General features: G+C 42.1%; 1 protein-coding gene across 2 annotated transcripts in view; it reads left to right on the plus strand.

The window, feature by feature from the left end:
• The window catches only part of LOC130692319 (tensin-3-like), a 51,976-nt gene extending 41,503 nt beyond the window's left edge, over positions 1–10,473 (plus strand). For both annotated transcript variants that reach the window (XM_057515406.2, XM_057515415.2), the window contains 10 exons: positions 5,169–5,526; positions 6,095–6,403; positions 7,114–7,632; positions 7,870–8,081; positions 8,429–8,533; positions 8,948–9,129; positions 9,203–9,424; positions 9,505–9,844; positions 9,916–10,017; positions 10,094–10,473. In XM_057515406.2, the coding sequence (XP_057371389.1) occupies positions 5,169–5,526; positions 6,095–6,403; positions 7,114–7,632; positions 7,870–8,081; positions 8,429–8,533; positions 8,948–9,129; positions 9,203–9,424; positions 9,505–9,844; positions 9,916–10,017; positions 10,094–10,259 (2,515 nt within the window). In that variant the 3' untranslated portion in view covers positions 10,260–10,473. The remainder of the gene's footprint in view (positions 1–5,168; positions 5,527–6,094; positions 6,404–7,113; positions 7,633–7,869; positions 8,082–8,428; positions 8,534–8,947; positions 9,130–9,202; positions 9,425–9,504; positions 9,845–9,915; positions 10,018–10,093) is intronic.
• Positions 10,474–11,064: the final 591 nt, after the last annotated feature.

Genomic DNA, 11,064 nt, shown 5'->3' on the forward strand with positions numbered 1-11,064 from the left:
AAAATAGACCGTTCAAGTATGGGCTGCTGGGCTAACGCTGCCCAGCAAAGGCAGTTTCTAATCTTTTTCTCTCACTGCGTTGGGGCTTTCTCGTCTCTCACACTCTGCAAGTCTTTGAAGAAAAAAGCGAACGATAGTTTGGAACGAGTGAAGGGGTCCCCCTTTTTTTTTTTGGCAAGCCCAAATTTGGCAAACATCACACACCGTCTGAATCATCTGAAAACTCATTTTCTGCCTTCAGGAACATTTTATTTTTTAAAACTTGCCCGTCTCGTTGGAAGCAAAAAAAAAAAGGGATAGGCTTAAAAACACCCCGCGTCCTTGGGATAAATAACATTGAGGCCGTTAGGTTTCCCGTATTTTTGGCTTCGTTTCAGCCTTTAGTAGAAATTTATCTTTAATAGCTTCAACAGTAGACCGTACCGGAAAACATGGTGGCGTAATGCGGAGGCCTTAAATCTTGCCCGCTCTCTTACGCAATCAAACAGGAACATCATCGTTCAATAGATTTGGCCAACGCAGTTCATCGTGAAAGAAAAAAAATTTGAATCGTTCCTATTTATTTAAACGGAATCATAGTCGAAGCAAATACAGGGCCAAATGGGACAGACGGACCTCAATAGAGCTATTACAGTTATCGAAGGTCCTTCTTGTAGTATAACTATCTTGTTGGATTTCATTGAAGGAGAATTTTTTTTATTACTATTTTTATCAAGAAAAATAATGCGATCCCATAAGAGGAATTTGGCTGCAGGGCCCAAATAGCAAAAATAAAATAAAAAGACGTTTCGGCATTTTGGATTTCAGACGGGCCGGAATCTTCCTGATCGAGATAAGATTCCGAAAAAAAAAAGAACAATACCGACTTTTCCCTTTTTTTTTCTTGGCAACCAATCGGTTGGAACGACGAGATTTAAAGTACATAAAGGGCAAAAATAAGAAAAAGACAAATAATCAGCATCACAAAGTCAAGTATGTCTCATACCTCAATCCCTTATGGCTGAAAGGTGTGCGACGATGACTGTGCTTTGGAATGAGGTCACCTTTCAAGTTACGGCGCAGCACAAGCCGCAGCCCGAATAATTCTAATTTTTTTTATCGAAAAATTTTGTTTTTCTTTAAACAAAAAAAAAAATCCTTATCCTCCCATGTTCTTTCTTGTCTTTCTACATATCTCCACCTAGTCTCTCTCTCTCTAGTTCACGCGCTTTTGAGAGTTCCTTCTGCGTTCAGGTTCGTGACATAATAGACGCTGGGTCCTCAAGGTCGGAAAGGGGAAAAAAAAGGCACTTGGTTGCAGTCTCACAGCTCTTTTCTCTCTAGAACATTTTCAGGGCGGACACAGTCCCCCCCCCCCCGGCCGGTTGGGTTTTGTGCACCACATGTGAACGAAATCGTTCAAATGAGTCGTTTAGTTAATCCGGAATGCTTCGCCGATGCGTCCATTCGCTTCGTCGCATCACAAACGATCTGTTGGTCTCACATTGTCCGACCGTTGTCCAGCCTGAGCGCTCATATCGTTCAATTTAGCAGACAAAAGATGGGAATTGGGGAGTTGGACGAAGAGAAGAAGGAGAATAAAGATAAATGGTGGGAATGCATAATGATCGGCTAGACAAAAGAGAAAAGAGCACAAGAAGACGAAGGCAAAAAATGTTTCTCTTTCTCTTCTTCTTCTTTAGAAAAAAGAAAACAAGGACATAATTGAATTCGAGTGGAGATTTTTTTAACTCTTTTGGTCCCTCGCTTGTGCCTAGCGGTACATTTTCGCACGCGTGAATGGGCCATAGCTCGCCTCAGATTTTTTGTCCATACAAGGTAAAACTACTCTTTTTTTTTTTTTTCTTCTCTGTTTGCTTCTCTCTTTGGTCGTTGTCTGACTTGTTCCAAAGACTTCCAGCGTATTCACACAAGAAGGTCATGCGAAAAGAGAGAGAAAGACAAACCCGGAGCTATGCAGATAAAAAAGCACATGATGGTCATTACGTATTGGATAATGTAGCGCACGCGGGAAAAGAAACACACATTTGAACCCACCCACGAATTCAGCAAACGTTGGGGCTTTTTTTTAGTGTCAGTGACCACCATCAACAGCGAACCGTTAATACAATACAAAGAGAGAAAAAAAAAACACATTTTATGCAGTGGAAATTTTGAGGAAAGATATGAAGGAAACTAGCAGTTACCGACCAAAAGGGATTTGTTTTTTTGCTTTTTTTCTTTTACAATCGACTTCCATATAAAAACAGCGATAGCCACTGGAATGGATTCGTGATGCCCGGGCTCGTAGTAAATGTCCGGGACTGACGAAATCCAAAACGAAGAAAATTCAAGAGGCCGCCCTTTTTTAGTTGATTTCTTCTTTCACGTGTTTATTTCATTTTTAAAATTTTTCTTAACTTTTCAAGAGAAGCTCAATCGAACGCTTGAGATTAAACGCACGCGAGCTTTAAGATCCGGCTGTCTTATCCGCAAGCATTATTTTGTGTGTGTGTGTGTTTATTTCTGAGCTGTTGTGAGCCAAGAAAAGACGAAAAACAAAAATGCCCGTACATTGGACCGCCCAATAAATTGATCCGCGGCATGCACTTGAAAATTGAAAAGAACTAGCGCAGTTGATTTCCCCCGCCTTACGCTCGTTGACCGAACCCTTAGAACATCCCGTTCAATACGTAAACGCGTTAGTGTAGTGCGCTTCATTAAGTTTAACGACGGAAAGGGCTAGGGGTCGATGTAATTGGATGGAAGGATTGAATGCGATGCTCTCCGAAATGCGTGCGTCTCTATGCAGCGGCGCGCTCGTTGAAGTTATAACAAGCCAAAATAGATAACAACAACCCCCGCTAGTTTATTCTCCTTCGGACGATGTTGGGAAAGACAAAATGAAACCAATTTAAAATCTTTTTGGTACTATATGGACTTACGGGCCAATGGGCCGGACACTGCTAGACGTGTAATGCGCTGTGAGAATTCGTGTAAAGGGTTCGTATCAAGGACGAGTGCAGACGCGCTCATGGCAAAGGGGGGAAACTCATAAAATTTGGGTTTCAATTTGGTTGCTAGTTGTGTCTGTTCCCCTCCATGCACGAAAGGAAGAAAAAGAGTTTGTGACGTGGAATTTATGGCCCGTTTAAGTGTTCGATTTAGTTTTCAAAATATTAGAGATATATGGAGTTCTTAAAGGCAGATATCCTGGCTGAAAATGTAGGTGACCAGTGTGTAAAAAAAAATACCCGCTCATGACTTAGCATGATATTCAAATGGTCCATAAGTTACCGAAGGTAGTTTAAAGGCAAATAAAAAGAAAAATGTATAGATAAATATAAGCCTATTTCTTCTCTCAACGCTGGACAGCGATCCGCCACACTGGCGCGCCCATGCAAACACGCACAAAAAAAGAAATATTTAGTAAAAACATGAAAATTTTTTTTTTAAAGTGTGTTATAACTGCGTACGACGAAAAGAACCGACTGTAAGTAACTTGGTAAATTTTAAACGTATTGATTTTGTATCGAGCGACTATGGGAAAAACGCCTTGGATAAATAGGGTGGCGTCACAGTCAGAGGAAGTCTAGAGGGTAAAGAAAAACATTCCGTAGACAATGATTAGATAAAATGAAGTTGATTGTGAAGCTCCCTAAAAAGATACTTTTAAAAAAATTACAATAAACTCTATAAATCGACAAACAGGAAGCCAATGTATGCAGGCCGGCAATCGTCTCGTACGTGATCTCTAATTTCCCGTCCATTTTTCTCTCTTCACTCCCGCGTGCGAAGCACTCTGCGTGCTTTTTCTCACACATACACGTAACATTACAGAGACTTCAAAGAGGCGCAGTTAGGGCCGTCTCTCTTTCTTTTTTTTTACCTCTTTTTCTCTCAATGTCCAGCCCTTGCCTTCACATTTCAAGTGGAAACCTAAAAGGGCGACTCTCTTTCTCGCCTTCTTTTTTTTTTCGGTCGTGATTTATCACGACAGAGAAAGAGAGGAACAAACACACTCACCAAACATCCCGGACCTCTTCTATCTCTGCTTGTACCTTATCCCTTCTATCCCTGACGATGTTTATAATGGAAGTAGACGGAACGACGAAGGCGAGGAGCAAAGATGCTGTTAGTGTTAATTTTAGAGCGCGGACTGAGTCATCAGACACGTCGTTTTCTTCTCCCCTTTTCTTTTGCGTACGTTTTGACTCTTCGGTCCGCCTTTCTCCTTGAGAAACCAAAACCGACACTCATCAAGAGTCTCGTCGACTCCATAGAAAAAAAAACGAGCTTTTTTTATCCATTGCTTTAGCTGCTTTTGTGTTGTTGTTTGATTTGTTCTTCCATTTGGCTTGTTTTTAATTACTTTTCGATGGAGACTAACACCTCATTAGGAGGCAAAAAGAATAAGCAAGTCTCTTTGGCTCTTTTAACGATACGTACCGCAATAGAAACGAGCTCTTCAACTACTCGGGTTTTTCTTTTTGTTTGAAACCCACTGCAAAATCGACTCGCGTTTTCAAATAGAAAAAAGAAAAAGAGAAAGAAAACGTTGCTGTCCAACTTTGGAACAAAAGGCAACGCCAAAACACAAACGATGTTTGCCATCCATGGCGATGGGTATAGTCATCATTGCAGATTTCGATCGCTGTGTTTGCTGTGATGACGTCACATGATGGATTTCTTCTGCTCCATCCCATTTGGCGCGTCCGTCACTTGTCGGGATGGGTCGGGAAAAAAACAACAACAACAACAACAAAAGAGGCAACCACGCCTTTTGTTGCAGAGTTTGTTTTTGCGATCGCGGTGGAATGAGGAAACGCACACAAACGATCGAATGCGTTGCGCTTGTGACCAATTATGGTATTCAGCACAGCAACAATCACGTAGCCCCCGCCCTGTTGTATTATTCTTAACGTCAATATTTTGGTCACCTGTTGGCGATTGAACAACGAGAAAAGAACAAGTAGATGTGTGTCGTCTCTGGGGCGTAGCACACGCTGGCCATGTGTGAAACGTTCGATTCATGCAGCTTAGGTCGGTCAACGCCCTAAACGTCCCACATGGTCTTATCGAGTCCAACTTTCTACCCAGCTGTACATAGAATGACAACAACATAATCTTGTGATCGTCATTTTTATGGCTATTTTTCTATTGTTCCATTTTTTTTTTTACGTTTTCAGGATGTCGACGTCTAACGAAATGGCCGGTTTATCTTGGCTCCAGCGTCAGCAGCAGAAGCTACGCGAACGCAAGGATTCGATGCGACGAGCTGAGCGCAATCCGCAAGAAGTGCGGCTCATGTCCGAGCTGCAGTCTAGCCGCCAATTCAGAGGTCAGCTGTTGCAACACCAACAGTCAACGACATCGACAATTGGCGGCCAAAGACCGGTCGATGATGCCGGTTACTTGAGCGATGTTACTTTATTCTCCGAGCTGGATATGGTCAACACGTCGCGCGAAGGCTCGCCCGACATCCGCAGTCTCTACGCCACGCCCTTGCACATCAACACGGCCGGCACCTACGGCCAATATCAGCAGGTGAGTCACGTTTCTCATTTTTTCGCTTGTGATTCGCCAACGTCGTGATTCAAAAATGTAAAGAAAAACTTCTTGATTCATTTCCATATTCGATCCAATTTCCGTCGTCGTTTTCAATTTCTTTACCGGCCCAGAGCTACGCTCGTTTTTCTTTACAAACATAAATTCAAAACGATTTACCTTCACCACGAAAGAGACACAACTCCTTTCACAATGTGACGTCAGATTGGCTTGGCAATTAAGATTGAATAAGAGGCTTTCGTAAACGTTACGAGTTCATCGGGAACCGAGGCCACTATTAGAAAAAATGTTTTTATTACACATTTTTTTTTATAAGATCATATGAATTTTTTTTTTTTATCCATTCTTGTTTTTATCCATTGAATGAATAATGGATGAAAACGATTTACGTATTCATGATGATCCTCCTGGCGCTATATAATGTTGTAACGATGGCTGATTGGATTCCTTTTGTTGCCTCTCTTTTTTCGAACTAGTGCCTTTAAAATATCTTTCCATTCTTATTATTTTTATTTATTTTTTTTTTCAATTTTTAATGAACGAGCAGTCGAAAGCGGGCCAGACCGGGAGTGGCGTTAATAAGACACTGTCATCGTCGTCCAACCCGGCTTCTCCGCTCCTCACGCACCGTTCCTCATCGTTGGAGCGCAGCGGGCGGTACATCGGCGGCGGCGGCGACAGGATCCAACAACAACAGCAACAACAACAACAGCAGCAGCAGCAGCAGCAGCAGCAAAGGGTGACTCTAACGCGTCAAAAATCAGATATGAGCCATGACCGAGAACGGCCTTTCGTGGCCGTCAAGAGAGCTCACGAGCAGCATATGAAGACGCTCAACACTAGCAATGGAGGCCAGGTATGTAGGTGTTTATTTTTTTTCCCCCTTTATTTTTCACGTTTCGCCCGTATATATTACACGCGCACGAACGAGTCGAATCCTCGACCACACCCCCATCAGGTCCTTATGTTCTTCAGACTTTTCCCAAATCGAGTGTTGTGTGTCTTGACTGACAAGCAAAGGCCATCACTCAGCATCTGACGTCATTCGCGTGCACCTGTTTGGACTGTGTCCATCTTTCACTTTTAGCAGTGGAGTGATCACCGGTGTTTGACCTTCCTCATTCCTGCTACCGACAGAATATTTATTGACATTCAGTATTTTTGAAAAATGTTCAAGTGATTTTCTCTTTCAAATTTGAATACGACGCATCGTTTGAAATCAAGGCCATTAAAATATTCATTACATACAGAAAAGGGCTACTAAGTTTAAACCTATTCACGGATGCATCCCATTGTTCATTGTTGATGCCCCTTCTTGCCGACAAAAGCCACCATTGATTGCTTCGCCTCCTATTTCATCTCATCAATTTGAATCTCCACCCCTCCCTTCAGAGGAAAAAAAAACAATCAAACTGGAAAATTGATTTTTTAAAAATTATTATTTAATGCTTTTACAATAATTCGACTGTTAACCGCGCGCCGCCTTGCATACAAAACTAATGGCTTGCACTCACCCCACCCAATTTTGTGTGTCTTTTTTTTTTTTGCGCTTATTCAACCCAACAGCTGAATCCCAATGACCTGCTAGTGACCGCTGCCTCACCTTATGGTTTGATTGGATACCACCATCACGGCTCGACCTCCCCAACAGACTCAGCTTCCATGACTGGAACGTCGTCAGAACCAGTGTCGTCCAGCCGAACGGGTTTACTGTCCACCGTGACAGATCACGCCACGACGTCACCGACGCCATCGTCGGCCCAAGCGGTACAGCAACCGGTCAATCGGCTGGGCAACTTGGACTGGTTGATCCACTCGCTCAACACTAACTTGCCCGATCCAGCTGCACTCATACGCGAGCCTAACCTGACCCCTAACCTCAAACACCTGATCCATGGCAGCAACAACAATAACAGCAGCACACAACAGCGATCACCTCAGCATGTGGCCGATCAGGGCAAATCACCTCTTAATAATCGGCATCACTCATTCAGTAGTAGTCTGCCTGCTCGTGCTAACTTTGTCCCGGTGACGGGAATGGCCAACATCAGCACAAACACTAATAACAAATTCCCCAAATCATCAGTAAGTTCGAATCGAACTGGTAGTCGTAGTTTTTTAATTATAGCTAGCCTTATGCAACTTTGACCTTCAGTAGCAATTCGTAGCCACTTAAACAAGTTATTGATGCGTTTCTATTTATTTCACAGTTGGTAAGATGAAAAGAATCGAATGTCAATGATAACATGATGTCTAAACAAGCTCGACATCAATGTCATGCTTTGTATTGTTTTCTTTATTTTTTTTTTAATGATATCTTAGGATAGTGTCATGTCCTGGAACTCGTCGCTGAGCGGCGACCTAGATATGTCGGGAAACCGTCCAACGACTCCGGCCTTCCCTGTCGTCCCACGAACACCCTACCTCAACGTTCACCATCAAGGCTATGGCCGCCAGTCGATCGACTCGCCCGTCACTCCGACCTCGTCCCATTCGGGAGCCGGCCTACCACCCAAGAGTCCAACTACCCAACGGTAAGCTAAAAACATTTTCAATTTCAATTAGTTTCGCTTGACCCAAATTCCATCACCCGATTGGGTCACATAGAAATTTTTTTTATTTTATTTTTTTTGGCTTTCACGTGGTGATGGTGTCATGTTTGAAATGTTTTATTACTGTTGCGGACGGGCTTTGGTGTAGTAGGGAATACGCAATCCCGTTCCAACATGGAAAGGAATTTTTGTTTTATTACGAGAACCAAGCAAAAATGATTTCAGGTTTCGGGTGGTTCTCATAGAAGTTTGAATGTTTTCACGATCTATAACTTGTGTATGTGTGTGTGTGTGTGTGCGCGTGTGTGCGCGCTTGTGTGCCTATATAGACGCTATCCAGCCGGTTTGCAGCAGGTTAATATCCAGCCTTATTCGCCCACTCCGCCCTCTGCTAAAATCCTTCGCAAATGGCCCTCAAACTCCTCGGTGTCGAGGTAACTAGCGGCCGAAGTCCTAACGGACAACCATACTTATTCCCAATCTCGTTGATTAGCTTTCCTTTTAACTATTTTGCTGCTGTTCTTATTTTTCATTTTCTTAATTATTATTATTTTTTAAATGCATGGTGTATTAGTTTGGTTATGATGACTGCTTTCACCTCTCGGATGAGCGGTCCCATTTTCTTAAATTTTTGCTTGGTGTATTTAATGCATTTATAGTTTTGTTTTTGTTTTCTCTGGATGGGTCACGCCAGCTTTTCCTATTACCAAAGTGATCGCTTTATAATAACCATCTTTTCACCTCTGACGATACAACGCTCTTCACGATAGTTGTTTTAATGACGATAATGATTATGACGGTGCTTTGATATTAATGGCAATATCATTATTGTTATTTTAAAAAAATAGCAAGGAGAGATCGCCTTCTCCTTCTCCATCATCGGCGTATTTGGGTCAGTCACATTCGCGACGTTCTTCCGTCCAATCCGTCAGCGGATTGAGCGAGCCCCAAGAAGTCAGCTCCGTTCACGTCAATTTCGTCAAGGATAATTCGAGATATTGGTACAAGCCCAACATCGCTCGTGAAGATGGTAATGCAAAGATTTCATTTTGTTACACCGTAATTAGGACAGCCTTAATTGTATATCCTACTTTCTTTTCCAGCCATCAACATGCTGAAGGATCAATCTCCTGGAACGTTCATCGTCCGCGATTCCAACTCCTTCCCGGGTGCTTTCGGTTTGGCCCTCAAGGTGGCCACTCCACCTCCGCACGTGGCTGGAAAGAATATGGCAGACCCATCCAGTGAGCTTGTTCGCCATTTCCTTATCGAACCGACCTCGAAGGGTGTCCGAATTAAGGGCTGTAGTAATGAACCTGTTTTTGGTTAGTATTATTGTTGAAGCCAGTTTGATTACGATAAAAATGAATTGAATTTCTTTCATTGTCGAATCTGTTTTGATCAGGATCCCTATCGGCTCTTATCTACCAACACTCTGTGACACCATTAGCTTTGCCCATCAAGCTAGTTCTACCAGATAGTGATTTGATTTTCAAAGATGGTAGTTCGACGGCGGTGCAATCGCTTTCCAATCCGACGACTCAATTGCTCACTCAAGGAGCCGCTTGTAGTCTGCTTTATTTGTTTACCATGGATACGGAATCGCTGACTGGACCCCAAGCCATCCAGCGCACGATGACCCACTTGCTGGAAACGAAACCGCTACCAGTGCCAACCATTGTCCATTTCAAAGTCTCATCGCAGGGAATTACCCTCACTGATAACGAGAGGAAACTCTTTTTCAGGTAATTTGCATGCTTATACGTTGATTATATCGTATCTGATAACATTAAAGTTTTTCTATTTTTTGTATTAGACGACACTACCCTGTGTTGACAGTTTCTTATTGTGGTCTGGATCCGGAGGATCGACGCTGGAACCAGCGCAGCGAAGAAACAGGCCTGCCTATTAGTTCAAAGTAAATGCTAATAATGAAATTAAATCTTGAATTTTAAATAGAATTTTATTAATTATTATTGTTATATTTTATTTAGTCGATGCTTCGGATTTATTGCTCGTAAGCAAGCCAGCAAGACCGATAACCAGTGCCACATTTTTGCTGAACTTGAAGCCGAACAACCCGCCACGGCTATCGTCAACTTCGTTACTAAAGTCATGATGACCTCTTCATCGTCTAGCCCGAGCAAAAATAACGTCTAAATTGCTGTTGGTTGGTGTATAACTTGTTGAGCTCTAGTTTGGCTTCTTTTGTTTTTATAGTGGTTTATTTAACTATTTCGTTTTTCATCCAAAACGGGGAGGGAAGCACATCCCGCCCTGAACATATACTAAAAACACACAGGCACACAGTCACGAAAGTAACTTGGTTGGCAATGTTTTTCTCCTGAAACAAAAAAGAAAAAAACAAAAGAAAGTGCGGCTGTACCTGTTTGTACAATTTGCAGTTGTTTCCCTTGGCCACTCTCACCACTAATACGTCACGAAACATTTTCTGCATGCCTAATTCATTTTTTACTCATTGTTGTTTCTTTCGTAGACCATTGACACTTGTACACATACCATTTAACAGACAGATCTTTTTCTTTTAACTGTAAATATTTTTCAACCCCCTCTAACTGTTATGGATTGCTGTCGTCTTTATTTTTATTTTTACCTTACTTTTTTGGGTGGGTATGCAAAACATTTACAGATTTTTTTTTCATGTATTTACATGAATTTGTTTATGATACAGTTTCACACAATTTATTGAAAGAAAAAAAAAATATGAAAGTAGGAAGAAGAAAAAATATTGAATGGATTCCCATTTATATGTGCCATTTTAATGCCAATGCTGCGAAACCCAGCCTTTAATGTCCACAATTAGAGAGAGAAAGAAAGAGAGAGAGACATTGTAATGGCATGGTACTCCATTAGACTTCTCTTCACTGTCCACTTTGGCTAAGTAGCAAGAACAAAGTCCCTAGCATGAAGAGCTTGATTAACAATTTACTTGCTCGTCTTCGTC

Source organism: Daphnia carinata, chromosome 1 (assembly GCF_022539665.2).
Source record: "Daphnia carinata strain CSIRO-1 chromosome 1, CSIRO_AGI_Dcar_HiC_V3, whole genome shotgun sequence".
Classification (NCBI taxonomy): Eukaryota; Metazoa; Arthropoda; class Branchiopoda; order Diplostraca; family Daphniidae; genus Daphnia; species Daphnia carinata.